Source organism: Eurypyga helias, unplaced genomic scaffold, assembly GCF_000690775.1.
Source record: "Eurypyga helias isolate BGI_N326 unplaced genomic scaffold, ASM69077v1 scaffold15673, whole genome shotgun sequence".
In the NCBI taxonomy this organism is placed as follows: domain Eukaryota; kingdom Metazoa; phylum Chordata; class Aves; order Eurypygiformes; family Eurypygidae; genus Eurypyga; species Eurypyga helias.
The window spans coordinates 152,236-172,560 of record NW_010240702.1 but is presented as its reverse complement, the minus strand read 5'-3'; the positions used below and the strand labels follow the sequence as shown (position 1 = coordinate 172,560).

Sequence of the window (20,325 nt, the reverse complement as noted above, 5' to 3'; positions counted from 1 at the left end):
GGGAATATTTTGTTCTGTTTACTAACATTTTTCTTTCTAATAATAAGGAAAGTATACTGCAAACCGTAGGAAGCCCAGATAGATCTTTGACCTAAAGACTGCCTTAATCTGATATCAACAATGTTTTTATTTTCTGTATGTTTAAACCAGAAAATTCCTATTAGGTAGCAGAACATATTTCAGCAATGAAGACGAAGTCTGTAAAATGAGCCTCTTTGAGTTCTGTCTCCAATTATTCCTGTGCCATAGTCTATTATTTCCAGGAGAGGGCAGCATTTTCCTACATCAGGTACATGAAGGCACATGCCCTGCTTAGACTGTCAATGTTTCTTGTAATTACTCCCAGTATATTTGTTGCTTGCTTATGAATTAACTTGCATTTATGGAACTAAATCATTCCAATCATTTAATTACACCTGAGGAGCTGAACTATAATTGCTTGCTTCCAACTAGGATCTGATATGGCTTGAGCAGTATTAATTTGGTGTTTACTTTTCTGAGTGCTAAAAGCATTAAAATGATTGTGCAATGGGATTACATTTTACTAATTGCTGGCATTCATTAGCTGGGTAAATGGCGAGGAAGAATGACTGTATATTGTGGAGGGATAAAATTATGGTTTTAAATAGTATATTACTAGGCACATTAAGGCCCTAAGACATGTTTTAAAATACTCCAGAGGTTATTAAATACCGTATTTTCTTCATGTCTTGCTATATGAATATCTTATTAAAATACTGCAATTATTATGAACCTTTTTGTGTTTTTTTTTAGGGAAATGGCTTCATTGACAGAAACCTATTTCTTGATATTAATAACCTTCTATATTTTCAGCTAATCCAAAAGTAAATGAGGAACTTAGGAAAAGATTGCCAACTCCAAACCAACACAGTTACACAGAATTGAAAAAGAAGCGTACAGCTTCATTTGAGGGATTCTTATAAGGAACTCAGTGTTCTGCACTATGAGGTGAAGTCGTTATTTTTTTTTTGTTAAGACCTAAGCACATCAAATCATACACTTATTTTTTATCATGCACAATTATAGTTAACAACAAATATGAGCTAAATATCTACCTTTTGAATGCTTAATATAAATGTTTGTGTTGACTCTTAAGTGTTTGCACAATTATACTTCTTTATAATCTCAAAGATAAAAATGAGATCATCTGCCTTTTTGGTGTTATATAGGAAAAGAATTTCTTCTGCTACTTTATTGGTTAGAACATATGTCTTGGTATAATATGCCTGAATTTTAAAAATGTGTACTTTTTTTTTAACTCTTGCATTTATCAGCACAATGAAAGATCTCTGGGTATTTTCATGATCCAGTCACTGCCAAGATATGTTGTGTGTTTTTAATAAATGTAGAAAAAATATATCAGGGAAAACATACAAAATAAGCACACATATGTAGTTAGATGAAAAATTGTCCTTTTTAGAACATATTTTAGAAGAGGTGCTTGAGTAAGTTAAAAAAATTTTGGTAAGCTTACTGTATTAGCAAGATGACAAACTTATTTAGATTTCCTTGAGATATAAAATACAGTTGAATTTTTAACATATAAGAGAGCATATATTTTAATACTCAATATGTTACCTGATAAGCATAACATTTTACTGTGGGTCCTATTTTTTAGTATTAAAGGTTGTATCTTGAAGATGTTTGATTATATGAAATACTCCAACTGTGTAATTTACTGTACAGTCTGAAGCAATATGTATGCAAATATTAGGATTGATTATTTAGCTGTTTAGAAAAACCTGACGGTTCAGAGTTGGAGTGGTCATGGGCCACTTTCACCTGTATTTTATCCAGGAAATTAAAGTAGGAGAAAGAATGTTCTTAAGTGAAGCACATACCACCCTCTGTAATAATTACCAGTGTGAGCAGTTTCATTGCCTCTACCGGGACCACTCAGTGTTTGGGCTGCACTCAGTAGCATGATGTACTTCTGAGACCAGACTCTAGAACAAGAAGACAAACTAATAAATCTTTCAATGAAGGCATTACACACAACAGAAAGCTGAACCAAGCCATTATAAAAATCAGATGTGTGAAGAAAAAATATTTTACTGAGAAATGCAATTTAGCACTGACTGTTAAAGTACATAGACTTTATTGTCCTGTTTATAAATATTTTTAAAACATTTGTCTTGTGAATTTTCTGTCAAATGAAGGCAAAGTATAGGTGTGTTATATTGTTTCAAGTTTATTTATCTGGAGTTTGCTTTATTTTAGCTCCGAAACCTTCAAGCAAGAACTGGACCCAGTGCCAGATCAAACAAGTTCAGAAGAACAAATGGAGAACTGGTTGAAAGGTAAGGACTTTTAAGATCTTAAAAAGGAACCTCAGGTGTTGTACCAGTGCTAGGCAGTGACTGGAATGTATTTGTTCTTGCCGATATATGACCGACTTTGGAAGGAAAAAAAAAAAAAAGCCAAAACCCACAACCACACATTTCCTCTTAGAACATGTTTGGGGTAACAGGAGACCAGGAACAGGAATGTGAATCAGCAGCTTTATTTTCTGGGTTACTGAAAATGTTTTTATATAACTTTGAGAAGTCTTATGTAAATTCCTAGTCTATACATTGTGTTTTGTTCCACCTTTTTTTTTTTTTTTAATAGGTTAATGACAAATCTCAAACCTGTCTTAAAGTAACTTTCTTGGCTATTCACTCCTGGCTAGAGTATGATTAAGCCATCTACTAATTCTAATGAGTTTCTCATTAGCTCAACAATATAGAGAGTAAGGTAGGCTCGGAGGGTAAAACGGGCCTTGGTTAGCTCGGAACTTCCATGGTTAATGGAGGTTTTCATCTCCATCACTTGGATGACCAATATTTTGCTCTCAGGTAATGTATTCTGTATTTCATGGCAATAACTTACAAAAGAAACCAGCCATACAACCAAGAAAACCCACGATCAAAAAAGCCACCCAGTTTGAGAGCATGTTATGCGACTGACTTTACAGAAGAGAATTGTCAGAAAGTGGCTTGTGACTAGACAATAATGTGTAGATTGAAGAAAGGGAAAGACACAGAAAAGAAACCTTCAGTACATCATAAAAGGGTGGACTTTTTCCAGTGAGTTGCTGTGTGTAGGTTAAAAAAAAAAGCCTCCTATATCAGATCCTCATAGCATTTTGGATATTTCTGTTTTTTGAGTTTTATGCTATGTAATCTTTCTCAAAGATAATAAACATCAAGTTTCTCATGAAGGATTTGTTGAGAAGAATGAAGAAATACTTAACCTTGGAGATGATGCATTTCTTACATATGTAAAGGAATTTCTTTCTGTATTGTGCAAAATAAACTACTTGTAGACCCTTTGTACTGCATGGAATCTTGTGCTATTACTCAGTGAAGTTAATCTTTTAGAATCATATACTCTGAAAACAATGTGGAGTAACTTAGTGAGGAATTGTATTCTGACAATTTATACTTTAAGTGGGTAATGGCTTAATCAGATTTAATATTTTTAGACCTTTAGGGGTCAGCATACCCTAAGAATGGTTCAAAAGGTTAACTTTTCCAAAATAGTCAAATGAATACCATAAACTGACTCTGAAATATTTTCTGTCTGATTGCAAGAAATGGCCTTGTGCTGCTGCTCACAGATACTTTAAAAACTGTGCTGTAACTGAGTTTCATGTAAATTATTTTTCTGACACATTAAGTTAATATTTTGTGCTGTTTAGAAAGCTATTTCTTCTAAGCAAACATGTATTTGTATATCTAATAGAAGTGTTTTATAGACAAAAGTAAAATTGATACACTTTGTTTTAAATCACTCATTAATAAGCCACATCATTCTTTATGCTTTTCTTCCTAGAGAAGTTTAAAATGGGATTATGGATAAATCTCATGTTGTCATATTGGCTTGGATGAGGAATCTTTTTCATACAATTTTATTTGAGTATTAACAATTAAATTACATTTCCTTATCATAAACATAATAGATAAATTACAGCAACATTATGTTCAGTATGTACCCTTCCTAAACTCTCTGTGCATTTTCTCATTGAACTCCTAAATGAAAGCAACTTTTAATCTTCTGTTTAAATATCTGTGCTGGAGTGTGTACCATTTTGTGTTCCACTTGCTTTGTCATGTGTGGTATCTTTCCTTTTTTGCAGCTAGTACTGTACTGTATCCAGTTGTTCCTTGCTTGTAACTTGAAAGTTTCAAAGCTGTTTTTAGAATAACCCAATAATAATTTAGTTTAAAAAAATTTATAACATACTGATATGTTGGAGATTAAATAATTTGTTAAAAAGTATGGATGGTAAAGCATGTGTGAGATTAATTTCATCTGACTTGATGAAAATTCAGTCAAGCAATGAGAATTTAAAAAAAAAAATGCAAAAAATGTTAGGTACAGAGAGGTGGTAGGTTTATGGTGGTTATGTGAGATAATATGTAACCTGTTAATAGATGTTATAAAATAAAATACTTGAGAGAAAGGTAGTGTTAAAGAAGAGTGTATCTGAAGTGCTTGATAGTTGAGATTTTAACTTCATGTTGTTTGGAGTATAATATGCCTGTATGGATTGAAGACTTGTTTTTTGTCTCTGTTCTGGTGTATTAGGAAAAGTTAAAAAACAGTCTATGTGCAAAGCCTATTATTTCGGGTTGGTATCTAATTTAAATATACTGTTTCTCTCCACAGCACCTAGTCTTTAGTAGAAAGATAGCAACTATTTTAATTTCTTTCGAAGAATATTTCAGAGAAGTTATCAGGAGCATTGGCAGCAGGCCAGTGAAGACTGTAATTTGCAAATGAAAAATATTCAGGATCCAAGCAAGAAAGCCTAGGATAGGAGTCCATTATAAAAATAAACTTATACTGGCAAATAGGAACATATCTTTGCATTGCAGTGGCAGTGCAGGGAGAAGCACATTGCACCCGGGTTGAGTTGTTACTTCAGCAGGTTTTACATGCATGACAAACACTGCACAAACATTAGTACTGTGAAAACACAGGAGAGAATCTGAAATTGGATGCTTTTCATACTTCTGTATACATTCAGGACTTGATATGTCAGTTTTCCAAAAGAGTTAGCAGGATAGGAAAGTTATGATTGTGCAGATACTGGAGTTAAAGTTGTGTCTCATGTGACTTGTATCATGTACTATGTTTGAGTGGGCACAGCTATAAGTGTTCTGTATTTTATAATCTTTTACTACTGTAGTTTTTTTTTGTGTGTCATATTTCTGAGCATCTGTGATTTTTAAGGACAAGGCAGAAATTAGGTGAGGTCTTAGAATATCAATTACTGCTTGATCTGTTTTGACAACAAAGTTATAAATTTGCTCATGCCAAAATGAAAAGCATGATATAATTATTATTATTTGGAATTTCCTAAAACAAGGTAATCGATTGATTGGTTATTTTAATTGGCAAAGTGATCTGCCTCCTTAAAAGGTGGTTATTGTAGTTTTCAATACATATTTCTAAACCACTTTGTAAAGTACATATTGAAGTGTTAGTCAATGAACCAATTTCACCTGTAAGAATTTGATGTCAACTCTTAGTTGTGTCCTTCAAAAGAATGTTTGTGTGGCTTGTAAAAATACTTTAAAATTGCATGTCTAGAAACTGTAGGTCAGAGGAGACTAGATTAAAGTGATGCGATAATGTAGATTGGAACAGAACTGCAGAATCAGCTTGTGCAGGGAAATGTGAAAAGTAAGTATTTTATCTGGTGGTGAACTGTTGTTTACCACTCCTGCTCCCTTCAGGAAAATAGAAAACAGATACGCAAACCTAATGAACAAGCTATGTGTATATACTTCTGCTCAGACAAATGTGTGTGTGATAAGCTTATGCGATGACGGTTGTCTTAATTGCATTGTGTGTTTGTGCATGCGTTGGTCTTGTATGAATGCATGGTGCTTACTGTTATGAATCTGGCCGTAGCTTTCCTCGTATTGTCATGGTGTATGTATGCCAGTGTACTGCTTAAAAAAGTATTTTTTAGTTCTTTTGCTGTGTAGTACATAATATTTAGGAAATAAAACCTCTCTAGAAATATTTTTGCATTTATTTGTTCCCATTTATAAATTCTATTAATTGTCAGCCATCCCTTTTGCATTCATGTTATTGTAGGCAATGTACCATTATATGCGTAGGTTAAGTAAAATTAATAATAATTTTTTGGAACTTCATAGAAATTAAACTCATGTTCCTCACCATGTATTTGTAGGCTCTGTTATTAGGATCATAGAATAGGATCATAGCATGGTTTGGGTTGGAAGGGGCCTTAAAGACCATCTAGTTCCAACCCCCCTGCCATGGACAGGGACACCTTCCACAAGACCAGGTTGCTCAAAGCCTCATCCAGCCTGGCCTTGAAGACAGCCAGGGATGGGGCATCCACAGCTTCTCTGGAAGTAGTTAGTTCTTCTAGTTGTGTAAATTATTTTATTGTACTTTTTTGTGGGTTTGGTTTCGTAATACTAATTACAATGACTTTTTTGTCTGTAGTTACTATTGTTTGACTAACACATGCACACTAATACACACACCCTTTCATTTTTGTGTGTGTAAAGAAAGCTTTGAGAGTAAGGTGCCTTGTGAAGATTTTTTCATCTGACTCCCTAGTTGGGTCAAAAAGCAACTAACTGTAAAGGTGTTGCTTTCCTTTTCTCCAGGATATATACATTACAGTTGTGAACACTAAATCTGAAGTCCTTCCAAGGCTGTGGTAGAGGCAGAATAAACTATACTTGTCATACTGAAGTTTGTTTCTTCTTTTACATGCCTCAACAGGAGATACTGTGGGCCTTTTCTTCCTCTCCTTCCCTCTTTTAGCAATAAGGAGTGCTGTTTACCTGGGAAAGAATAAGGACCTGAATATTGCATGGGTGTGTATGCAGAAGAATCTACGTGATATACAGAGAGTCAGTCCTTTTTCATGCACATGGCTCAATTGATTAGTGTCTTTCATGTTTGCTGTACTTTCAGCAACAAACTCGCCATGTGTTAGCTGTCAGGGGTCCCCTTGCAAAGTGGCAAGCATAGTTGCACGTTTCTCTGCACAGTATAGGAGGCAGAAGAGAGGTTGAGAGGATGATCTTGCATGAGTCAAATGTAGGAATAGTGGCTAGTAACTGCTGAGCAACACTAAGCATGGAAGATGAAGAAAACATCTTGCATGGAAAAAGAGAGAATAGGGTGCCATGACTTAGAAGATGGAAAGTAGCTAATCATAACCAAAAAACCATCAAATGCTGTCTGGTCTTTCCTGTAAATATAATCACCCTTTCACATGTATAAGTTCTTTATCCTTTTTCTAACCCATTTCCTTTCTTGTACATGCAGTTCATTTCTGGCCAGACTGCATACAGAAAGACTCCTCATCAGAAGCACAATTAAGTGTGCAGTATCTGCCTGACTCATTGGAGTGTTGTGAATCTGATTTTGTTAGACCCTTTACAGTATTCTGAAAAAGTGTGGTGCCTTATCTGCACTGAGTACTGCAAGCACTAAAGATGGGGAGAATGCACACCTTGAAGTACTGCACTTTCAATATCCTAAGTGTTTAAAGTATGAGTGCAGGTAGCTTCAGAATGTCTTGAAATGTGCTTCAGGGAGAGCAGCACTTATCACCACAGTAATTTTTATGTAGTGCCTCAGAAGGAGCTTTGGAAGACCTAGCCCAAGTGCAAAAGGAATTTAGTTATTTTTCTTCTTTAGAAACCTTCATTGCTTCTATTTTAATAACAACTAGAATGACGCTTAAGTTCAGAGCAAAGGCATAAAAAAAATTATTAAAAAAAGATTCTCCAGGGCATGCATTGGACACTGTTATCTGAGAGCTCACCTGCATCTTTAGTAGACCATTTAGTTGGAGTAAAGCGTTCATGGGCAAGGTGTCTTTACTGGCACTTTATGCAGAATGACCTTTCTTTTATGTTGGACACTCAGAATTACTGTGTTTTTCTTCACTTCTAAACTGTAGTTTTCTGGGATTTTGTTTAGAACTCCAGTTCAGCAAAGCCTTAGTTGTTTGTTTGTGGTAGGAGAGGTTGAGTACATTTGGATAAGAGAATTTTCACTATAATTAATGGGCATCAGGAAACATGACCCTGCCTAGATAAAAGGGAGTTCTGGATCATTAAGATTTAGATAATGGAAGGGGTTATATGTGCAAAGCAATTGTCTAGTGCGACAATAGCAAAAGAAAAATGGGGTGGGAGGGTTTACTTTTTTTTTAGATGGTTTAGAAAACATAAGCACAGCATGCTTAGTAAAACTCTAGCAGACACTATGTTTGGAAATTATGTAATAACTCCATATAGGCTGTAATGATATCCTGAAACCCTGTATTTAAACTAACCTGAATTACAATGAGAGATAAACAGAATATTTACCCATCCCTTATGAGCTGCTGCTGATATGTAAATTTATTCTTCTACTTTGCACAAATATACTTTTGAGCTACTGCTTAAACACTTCAAGGTCCTTAGCCAAACAGTTTTAATGATGCCTCCAATATTATGAAAGTGTGACATTTGATGAATGCCTTGTATAGTTGTGATATCGGGAAAAGTGTAAACAAAAAACGCACATCAAGTCATCGTGCAACACCTAGATAATTTATAATTTTACTGTTTATATCCATCTTGACATTTTTTATCTGCCAAAGGCAGGTTTCATTTGGAATCTTAATCTGAGATTTATTTGGTGGATCTGGAAATCATAGCTAGAGTTCCCACAGGAAATGGTCCATCTACCAACAGATTAAATGGCAGTCCTGCAGTTGTTAAGGGAGCTCTGCATTTAACACACATGCATACTCATTCAGTCAGCACTGTGGAGAAAAATTAAAGTAGTAACCCAGGTTTAGGAACAATGTAGCTAAAAAGTCCCATATTTGCTGAATGACAAAGGGTTATATAGCAGCATTTCATTTTATTATTCGTGCTTGAATTTCTTGTTTGCTTTGTTGAGTCTGCTGACGAATACTAATAAATGCCTGCAACAATCCAGACGAGAGATGCCTGGCAACAAAGCTATGCGGTGGACCTCCCTGATCTTCTCCAGTTCACAACCTGACCTTTTGAAAAATTGGCTGGGCTAAGCTGCAGAATTTGGGTGTAATGGTTATTGTTAACTCCAGCTTTAGGATTTATTAATTTGTGTGATCAAGACTTACCTATACTTCAAAGTTTCAAAAGACCAAACACAATCATCCATCCATTAGAGCTAACATTGTGTTTCAGTGAATCCCACTTAGTATCTGCCTAGAGATTCTGCTGTTTTGATGCATTTGGAATATAAAAATGTTTCTTCAAGTGTGAGACCAAGCCAACGAAAATCTGGTGTCTTCTCAGAGACTAGTATTTTAAAATAACAATATGTTAATGAACTGCAAACAGAGAGTGGAATGCCAAAGGAAATGTCTGATATTTACACATTAATAAATGCATCACAATTAACTGCAATGAATACCGAAATGATTTGCTGCGTATTTTTAAGACTTAGCAGCATTTTTCATTTTAAATATTCACCACTTCGTACACAACTGCTTTTTAGATGCAAAAAAGGAGGGCAAAAGACTTGGTGAGAGAGACAGGCAAGGGAAACATTACTAAAATAATCAGAATCCTCAGAGATTTGTAAAAAAAATTGCCTGTGCCAGAATAACTCCAACTGCTCTTAATCTCCTTCTCAATTTATTTCTTTATGAAGGGTGTTGCCAGGGTTCCACACAAGTACAGGTGAATAAAGAAGCATTCAAAGTAACACAGATGTCCCCCTGCTTAAATTGCTAACACAGAATGAATTCACTGTTCTCTTTAGATTCCTTTCACTAAAAAAAAATGAACCATTAAACTTCTGAGTTTTGTCTGTATTTAGCAGACAAAATATTTTCAAGCCTCTTATCTCTGTGTGTGTGTGTGTTATGGGATATAGAGCAAACTAAGACATGAATGCAAAATATAACTTAGGTTATTCTTAGTTCATTTGCAGAGGACTTTCTCAGTAAAGTTCCAGTAAGAATAAGTTGTTCTCTTTGGTCATGATTTTGGACAAATGAAATGCTTAGCTGGAGCCAGATATCAAGCATGTGAATTGTATTGTTCTGTTAACCTGACTGACTTCTAAAGCAGTCTCAATTGTTTGGAAGTTCTCTGCATTAGAATCATAGTCAGTGTAAAAAAAAACCCCAAAAATAATAGTTATTTCTTCTGCCTAATATTGAAATTACAGGAATTTTATATATATTGTACAATATATTTTTTCTAATATAGAAATATTGTAGTCTGCCATGTGAATGAAAATTGTCATCATGGAGTGTAGAAGGATACCAATTTAGTTATTTGAAATTTTATCTTACTTGTTAGTTGTGTAGATGTTACTTTATCATTCATAAGTAAAAGAGGCACTTTTTTTTTTTCCTTCAAGTCCAATTGAAATGAGTTGCTAAAGCCCCTTTGACAGAAGAGAGAAGAATTTGAGGTCTCTGAGAAAGAGACATGAGCAGGAAGGGCAGCCAGTGAGGTAATCCTGGATCCAAGAAATAGCATGGATACAGCGCCTTGGACTCCGGCAGTTTTACTTCTGCAATGGCTTGTTCAATCACCTTGATCCAGTTACTTCATTACTGTGTGCATCAATCTTGATGGCTTTAAAATAACTGGCACAGAGCTTATGCATATTTGTGAGAGCTTCCAGAAAATGTTGTTTTCAAGGGTTATTTTGGTGAACCTCTTGTCATTCATTTCTTAAAATAGAGGAAATTAACGTATCTCAGTGTAAAATTCAGGACCTTTCTGAGTAAGAGTTACTTTTAAGTAAGTTGATAGTCTTCATCCTTCTGAGTTGATCCATGGTGCTCTCAGCAGGGCCCATGGTTATGTGTCATTGGGGTGCTGACCGTACGGTGCGTCTACGCAGTGATTTCCTCTTCCTTACTGCCAAGGGCTTGGCTGCTTATATGTGTCATTTTGGGCTCTGAGCTCAGTCTTCACTTGTTATCGGGTTCCTGTGACTGCTGTTCTGCCATGGTACAGAAGTGATTTAGTGAAATCTTAGAGTTCTACTGAATAATCACCTTAAAGTTTGCCCAGCTTTCTTTAAACTTTTAGAAAAAGTGTGTCATGAAGGGGCAACCATTTGCAGTTAGTTGCAGGTTATTGGTTCTTAGTATACTAAACTGCACTGAAGGGGCCTAAATAATTGCTCACATAAATAAATCTGTAGTAAGTCCAAAGATGAGTAAAACTGTACTTTTTTCTGTTTATTTGTTTTGGAGAAAATGTATATTGACCTTGTACTTTTTGTACTGAGCTTTTGTAATTGTTTTCCAGAAACAGGAATTACTTTCTTCTTGAATATTAAGTCCAGCATTTTTTCTTGGGATTAACTCTGTAAAGTTGTTTGCAGGTTGGGAAAGATAAAGTAATGAGCAAAAAGCCAAAATAATGAACAGCCCTTGAGATATGCATGTAAATCATGTATGTTGCATCTATGTCAACTCAAATACAAATGAATAAGGAAATAACTGGCAATCTGAAAATGCAGAAAACCTAAGCCAACTCTTTTATTTCCATTTATGCTGGGCAATAAGATCAGATTTCTTCCACCAGCCTCATTTTCTTTCTTTGCATATTTATGCCTATAAAATCCTTTAATTTTGGTTTCCCACTCATGTTCAGGATTTATGCCTTTTAATCATTCAGTAAGGGGTGAGCTGTTGAGCAATCTGAGTCTTTCACAGGCATTCTGGTTGGTAGAAGTTCCAGTAGTTATACAGTGGAGTGAATGAATGTTTGTCTTTGACAAAAGGGCTGACTCATCATTTTCAGCTCTTGAAGGAATTTTCAGCCATAGTACTAATTTCATTTGCATAGTTTGAAAAGTTAGTGGCTATCAGATTCAAGTTTTCCATTAAATATTTAATTTCTATTTATTTATTATATATATTTAAAAATTCAAATCCAGTGGCATTAGGTATTATGAACTTAAGATAATTCCATAACCCATTTTTCACATGAAGCTATTAAAATGGCTTTTTATTAATGCAGCAACTGTTATGTCCTAACAGCTTGTTAGAATACTTGCAGGTGTGTGTGTGTTGTCATACACATATGCCCAGAAGTGATCTTTTCAGAAATGTGTGTAATATTATTAACCGAGAAGAAAATACAGATAATTTGAAAGTCAATAAAAAAGAACAGCAATTAGTCTAGTAAAAATAAAAAGAAAGTGAAGTTCTCAAGTAATGGTCTTTACACACTTGACAGTTACTGCAGCAAGTTGAAGTAGATATGTAATTTGCAAGTAGGGGCAAGAGTGAGTATTTTTAAATGATAGTATGTGTGTCCATTTATTCCAGTGGGAATAGATTAGTTTGGTTTAGGGGCAGGATGGCTCTTTGCTGGGACAGTTTTGTTGGATAGTGAATATTCCCTCCTTGTCTTTGAAATTGAAAGATTTTGGTATTCTACAAACACACTAAACCAGAAGGGGAAAAAAAAAAAAAAAAATTGAAGCTGTGTTGTTAGACTGAGAAGAAAATAATACATGATTAACAGTGAACTGGAGGTGGTCAATCACTGAATTTTGGGGGCTTTTAGTAATGGAGGTTGCAGTTAGTTCCTCAAATGTAACACAATATTCTGTTTTTAATCTGACAGTGTCACGTAGGAAGAATGAGCTACTGGGTTTGCAGTCAGCTTTGGTTATGCTCTCAGAGTGTGTATGTCTCATTCTCTTCCTTCCTGGTTTTGCTGTTTCTCCTATTCTGCCTCTTACTGCCACGCTTCTAGGGGTTCGTTCATGCAGTCTTTTGCAGACAGATAAGAACATGCTTTGTCTGTGCTACAGACCAGCTTAAAACAAATACTTAGAAGCTATAGGTAGCAAGTGGTAAGTACTATTTCACTTGAAACTGATTTGGAGTACCAGGTGCTTCCCATGTTCCCATACTCATCTGCAGGCAGATCTGTCGCCGACTGTGTATTTTGCGGTGCTGCTTGCATGTTCTCTTGGGTTTTGTTTGTTTTCCTGTATTGTGATTCTGCGGACATCCCCTGTAAACCTCTGAGCTGATCAGCACAATTTGGCTAGTGGGGTGCTGAAAGACTACAGATGGGGAAGGAGGTGCTCCCACAGCTTCTGCTGGGTGACAGGACTGCAAAATATTCTGAGTGGTATAACAAGAGAAGCTACTGCCTCCTTAGCCTTCCAGGTGAATCTGCACCTTCTGTGTACTTTTATCTTCAACACTTCTTTCCATATTATCAGTGTCAGTACAGGATTTTCTAATGCTGTGCTTTCCCCGATCTCAATGCCAATTCCCATTTCTAAGAAGCAGCTATGAGAAATAGTGGCAGCCTGCAAAATGTGTGAGGTTCAGTGTTTTTACTTGCCTTTTTAACCACTCCCAGCTTAACATTGATTCTATTCTGCCTTTTTCTATTTCAAGCTATGACAGCATTATCTTCCCCTTATCCTCCCTCACAATCAATTCCCAGCTTTAATTCTAGTGTCTTTATATTCCTTCTTCCTAACATTTGCTTTTCTTTCTCTCCATGTGAACAAGCTATTCCTTCAAGATAAATACATACAGAAGATCAGCTGTTCAGCTTCTCCCTATAGTGAAATATTAATCTGGGCTACTGAACTTGTTCTATTTTATATGGAAAATAAGTTGTTTTGTATACTCAAGAACCAGAATCAATGGTGGTGATACCCCTTAATGAAAACTACAGCATTTTTTCCAAAGCTTGCAAGGCTGTTTTACCCTTTCTCTGATGTTCCTTGTGCAGCCTGATTATTGCAAATGCTACTTACTCCCCAGTGTGTCTCTGCAGCATTGGTAATTAGTGCACAATACAATTTGCAAGAGGCGTGAGGAAAAGCACTGAAGGGCATTGATTAATATTGCCACTTAGTTTATCAGAAAGACAAGCTACCATGTACCAAGGCCTAAATTACTTGGGGTGGGAATTGTGGGCTATATTGAGAATAAAGTGGGTTTAAAATTTTTTAAAAAATCGCTATTCCTATTGATCTGACAGTGTTCAAAATGTGTCCCCCAAAACATTCTACTAAAAGATTTAGCCTGTTGACCAAAAAGATGCACTGCAGCTTTATTAAACAAGTAAAGACCTCTAACCTTAATGTCCTTGAGCAGAGTGCTTCCAATTCTGAGCAAAGGAGGCTGCCATCATCTTCTTTCTTACACAGCCAGTAGGTAAAAAAAAAAACCCACCCAGATCCTCTGTGTTTCATCTAACATTGTCTGGAATGCCACTTACAGGCTTGCTGTGGTGCTGCTCAGTCTCACCTATGTGTTTGAGGGAATTGAATCTGTATGAAAAGGTGTGTTGCAAATGTAAGTTGCTTGAAGAAGCAGCATTGGCATTAATAAATGCCAGTACAGGTCTAGTCCCACCCTAAATTCTTTTTTTTTCAGCTGCTGTCATTTATAGTTGAAAGCATAAAAATCCATATCTTGACGTGGCCTGAGGTTTTAGCCTGAAGTTCAGCTGCTAATGTAGATGTTTAACTCATCATGCAGACATGTTTGTCTGCTGACTTGACCTGTCATCTAAAGACCTTCTCTGCTTGTTGGGAGCTCATGTTCAGGATGTTGTAGAGAGGCTGTTGAGGCCCATCTGATGCAACATTACCTCCTGCTGCTTTTCTGTGTAGGCACCAGTGGTACTGTTGGGGTGACCTGGGAAGTGTCATGTTTATAGTATCACTATATGGCTCGTTTTTTGGGGGGGCGTGATGGTTAAGGGCATGGGGGCCCAAGTGGTGTTACCCTTGATCCTGCCAGTAAGTGGGAAGGTCATGGAGGAGGATTGGGTGAAGTAGAGGCTTTCTTCAGATAACTAGAAGAAACATCATGTTCACATGTCCCATTTCTCATGGGCGACTTCAACGATGCCAATAATCTGCTGGAAGGACAACAGCAGGGCACAAGTGCTCTAGGATACTTCTGGAGTCTGCTGATAACAACTTCCTGACACAAATGATTGAGGTGCCAACAAGGAAAAGTACTTTCCAGGACCTGATACTTACAAGCAAGGAAGAACTGGTTGTGGATGTCAAAGTCAGGGGGCAACCTTGGCTGCAGTTACCACGATGTGGTGGTGTTCAGGATCCTGAGATGAGGGAGCAGAACAAAAAGCAGGATCTCAGCTGTGGACTTCAGGAGAATAGACTTTGGCCTTCTCAGAGGTCTGCTTGAAAGAATCCCATAAGGTACTGTACTGTAGAGAAGAGAGGTCTGAGAGAGCTGGTTGATATTCAAGGATCACCTTGTCCAAGCTCAAAAATGGTCTATCCTGACAAGCAGGAAATAAAGCATGGTTTAAGAAAGACGTTTTCCTTGGCTTTGGTAAGGCTTTGGAGTCTCACGACATCCTAATAGCGAAGCAAAGTATGAGTTACATATGTAAACAGTGAGGTAGATTGAAAACTGGCTGAATGTCAGTGCCCAGCATTGGTGATGATCAGTTGGCTAAAGTCCAGCAGAAGGCAAGATACTAGTGGTGTACTCTCAGAGTCAAAAATGGATCCGGACCTGTTCAGTGTCTTCATTAATGATCTGGGTGTTGGAGCGGAGTGTACCCTCAGCAAGTTTGTTGATGATACAAAACTGTGAGGAGTAGTTGATACACCAGTGAGTTATGCTGCCATTCACAGGGACCTCAACAGTCTGGAGAATTGGTCAGAGAGGAACCTCATTCAGCAAAGGGAAATGTGAAGCCCTGTTCCTGGCCAGGAATAATCCCATGTAAACGTACATGCTGGGTGCCAACTGGCTTGAAAGCAGCTCTACAGAAAGAGATCAGGATCCTGTTGAACAGCAAGCTGAGCATAAGCCAGCAATGTGGTCTCATGGCAATGACTGCTAACAGCATCCTGAGCTGTATTAGGCAGAGCGTTGTCAGCAGATAGAAGTGATCTATCCTCTGCTCAGCACTGGTGAGGTCACATCTAGAGCGTCAAGTCCAGTTCTGAGCTCCCTAGTACAAGAAAGAGATGGGCTTCCTGGAGCAAGTCCAGCAAAGAGCCACAAAGGGACTGGAGCATCTTCTGTATGCGGAGAGGCTGAGAGCTGAGAATGAGCCTTGGGAAGGGAAGGCTTGGGGAGTGGAAGGAAATTAAGAAGGAGCCACCAGACTCTTTGGTAATACCTGAAAAGACAGGACAAGAGTCAGTGAGCAAAAATAAAAACATGGAATTCCATCTGAATACAAGGAAACAATTTTTTACTATGAGTGTGATCAAACACTGGCATAGGCTGCCTAGAGAGGTTGTCAATTCTCTGATTGTGGAGCTATTCAAAAGCCATCTGGACATAGTCCTGGGCAGCCTGCTCTAGGTCACTCTGCTTGAACATGGACTAGATGATCTCCAGTGGTCCCTTCCAACTGCAATGACCCTGTGAACTCTTTTAAAATTTCGGACACTAAAAGCAGCAAATTTCAAAAACAGGAACTGTGCAAAGAAGAAAAACTTAGTCAGTTAATTACTCTCATGCTAAAGGGCTAGAATTTCTTTTTTTGATTTGCCCCATTGTAACTGTGGTAGCTAATGCCATCTTATCTTCTAACCATTCTGGAGTGAGGAGGGTTTTCTTCACCAACTTTTGCGTAGTGTGGGCCAAAGGAGAGTGCAGTAATGCTAAACAAGGAGCAAGGTTCATGGTGATACAGTCACTGGTTATTGCAACAGATATGTTGTGCTTGAGTTCTTCCACAGGACGCAACACACTTCACCTGAGGCACTTCAGACATATGGCTTATAGAAAATGTTGATGCCCTAGAGAAGAAAGGGAGGAAAAGTTGTTATGGCAAGTGAAGCATTGCACTTCCCCTTCCGTATGTGAGACCATAATTTGCAACTATATATACAGATTGCTGCATCTGAAATGGGAGAAGTGGGCAGGATGATGTTTGACAGGCAGTTCTTTATAATATAAATTAAATGGGAAACACATCTCAGCCAAGTGTATGCCTCCCTATCAAAAGCTTTGCAAGTATTGAAATTCAGACTAGGTTAGTTTTCAGACCGTACTAACTGGAGAGGATTCCAGTTCTTGCCCTTATGTGCTGCCACTCCCAAGCTGGGGCAGGTTCCTAGAGTACATATAGTGAATTTTTTAATGCCTGTTTCTATAGAGATCCTTGCTACTAACTGTGTGGAGGAGCATGAGGTTGAATCCAGTTTTAAAATGTAGCAGCGCTTAAAAGAAAATCTCTGCTCAAAATCCTGCAGGATTTCGAGCCAGTGAACAACAGCATACATTTGCTCGAAGAATCCAGGTGACTGTGGGCTGTGTTCATTTTCTGCATTAGATGTGAAATGGTCTGAGGAACACATTTCAATCACAGTGCTGAAAGTAGTGTTAGGTTATACTTGCTAACAAATGTGTTATCAAGTTATGGTCCCCACACATTTCTTACTGCTCAGAAGCAAAGATTCGGATATAATGTTGACTGGTTTTCCTCGAGTGCAAAAATCACTGGTTTAGTTTAGAGGTTTGGAGATAGTTTAGAGGAATGGTGAGAGAGGATTCCAGTGGATTTGTGCTGAAGTCAACAGGTGAATACAGATGAGCAATGCGTACGATAACTTTTTCCTCAACATAGTAGCACATAGCTTTGTATGGGAACTTGTTAAACAGACTCCAGCCAATTCACAAGTCATTTCTCTTTACCCTTGGGATGTTTCCTGCGCCACTGGCTGTGTCTTTCCTTCTTTGAGGAAAGAGTAATCTATTGCAACAGATTTTTTAGAAACAGTCTTCAGTATTTTTGACTTGGAATCTGTGCTTTTGTGTCTTATATGGAACATGATGCCTTGATACTGACTGTGTATCTTTGGGCTCCTTGTAAATGATTGCAACTGTATAGTCAGTTTCTTATTATTTTTGAGGACAAACTAATAAGTTGGATCAAAGAATGTACACTGTATAATTTATCCAAAATGTTTGGAAACACTAACTTTATTAAATAAGCAAAAGCTCCAGTGTTTGTTCTCTACTAATCTAAATGAAAAAATGAAGAATATATGCACTTTGTTCATTTGTAGCTTTTTAAAGCTTCTTCCTCCTCATTTTTTAATATAGTTCTATAATTAAAACCTACTTGTTCTTACTTTATGAAAGAACATTCATGTTATGTACGTCTTTCTTTCATTTAAATACCATGATCTCAGAAATATGTCCTAAAAATATCTCATACCCAAGCTTAAGAGAACTAACTATCACACTCAACAATTTAATCAGATAATTTTTCCCTTTGGCACAATTTGTGCTTTGCATTCTTAAAGTTCTTTAGTTGTATGAGCCTGTAACTTACACTCTCCAGGAGTGAATAATGGGGCCTTAAATTTGTTGTTGCTAATTACAGCTTGCTGACACTCCTTGTGTACCCAAAATAGATTTGAAAAAGATCTCAATATAAATAAGTTAACAACCTGCAAATTTCCATGTCTACAGCAGAAATGCATCATGTCTCTCTAGGGTAAAGCTGATTTTTTCGAAAGATAGGTAGATAATTTCTTAGGGTCAGCATTATTTTAAGAAGTCACTTAAGGGGAAGAGGCATTAGGAAATGGTTATGAATTTTTCAGGTTTCCATGAGAAAATTCCAGTAAATAAGTCATAATTCCTACATCTATGCTGTAGGTAATGCAGCTCTTGTTCCTTAGTGGGATGAGGAAGCTGTGAATCTGAAACTAGAGTACTTTCTCCTTTCTGCTACAAATAAGACTATAGCAAGCCATTTTTGAATAAGAAATCTCAAGTTTGTACTTCTTTCTCCAAATGAAAAAATGTGTTTGTTTCTATTTCCAATTAGAAATACCCATCCAGAAACAGAAAAACGAAGACTTCTGTGTTGAGTTTCAGTTTCATCAGAATTTGCAAAAAAAGCCAGAATTTTTCATCCAGGCAGAAGCTGAAGCACCAAAACTTTCAGATTTGCCAGTAGCCAGTCAAAGGGGAGGGGTCCCTAATGACTGTAACTCCAGTCCTGAAGAAGCAAGGTAAAAAACCAAATATCCCTATATATAGTTTTTCTAGATTCACATTACAGACAATAGACATGGATTTTTGGATAAAGATAGGGAAGTCTACTTCCCAGCTGCAAATCACTGTCAGCTGTTTACTTGAACTCACCTTTCCTTGCGGAATGCAGCATTTCACTACTGTATTCACTAACACTAATAGAAAATACAATCATGGCAGTGACTTAGTGACATATTGCATGTGTTACAATGATTATTTCTCCTGAGACCTTTAAAAAAGGCATACCAAGCAGAATTAGAAAACATGATCTAAATGTCTAGTGGTGTTTGTGGCTTTACATAAGTATAGTGTACCCAAAGTATGATGAGTGAGTCAGGAATGAAGCAGGGTGAAAGTGAGTAGGAAGCAGGACTAAAGCAGCATGAAGTCTGGATGAAGTTGGAAGAGTAGAGATGAGGAGCTGTAATACCTTGTAGACAGTCTGTGACGGGAATCTGGAGAAGGGCAAATACGGTTGAAAAGTGTAATAAAAACTCTGAAGATTTTATTCTGTCATTAATTTTGGTCATTTATTGTCTCTGATTTCCATACTGAGCTATGGCCCTCCACTGCAGTCTTAAGAAGCATATACGCTTACGTTATATGTGACATAATATATGAAGGTATACCAAATAGACTAAGGAACATGCTGCCAGTTTGCAGTGACTTAGGCATTCTGAAGCCCAATTCTTAACTGAGAATGACAGAGTCGTTTTTGAAAATGGGATCAAGGCTGCAAAGCCCTATGACATACTTCTGAAAAATATAGTCTAATTCTTCAACTGTCTGGCAGATTCTACAGCTGGTTTTGTTACCTTTAGTATGAACTAGTGGTGACCCATTGTCCCAGAACCAGGCTGTAGTACTTTTTCATCTGACTTGTTGCCTTTATTTGCATTAGGGCCTGAGAAATGCTGTTAGGGCAATGCATCATGCACTAAAAGCCAAATATAATCCTGAGTGCTGAAGTACAGCCCAGCACAGAGTCAACCGAAGATTGCTGCTCCTGCCCTTCACCAGTGCCACTCACACTGGCAGTCAGGCTGGTCTTGAACACTTGAGATTAACCTCGCACAGCAGTCAGTGTATTGAGCCATCCCATCTGCAAATACATTACATGTAGGATCCTAAAGCTATAGACCAAAAACTCATTGTGCTAGATATTACATAAACTGAGCAAAATCTGTACTTCCCCAAATAGACTGCAATTAGAATATAACATGGGAAAAAAATCTTGATATAGAACAACCCCAGAAATGTTGAGTCAGTGTTGA

General features: G+C 37.1%; 1 protein-coding gene across 1 annotated transcript in view; it reads left to right on the top strand.

Moving 5' to 3' along the window:
• Positions 1-20,325, top strand: part of MIPOL1 (mirror-image polydactyly 1) — a 181,853-nt gene that overhangs the window by 24,823 nt on the left and 136,705 nt on the right. The window contains exons 3-4 of the mRNA XM_010148527.1: positions 2,242-2,321; positions 18,843-19,029. Coding sequence (XP_010146829.1) covers positions 2,242-2,321; positions 18,843-19,029 — 267 coding nt within the window. The remainder of the gene's footprint in view (positions 1-2,241; positions 2,322-18,842; positions 19,030-20,325) is intronic.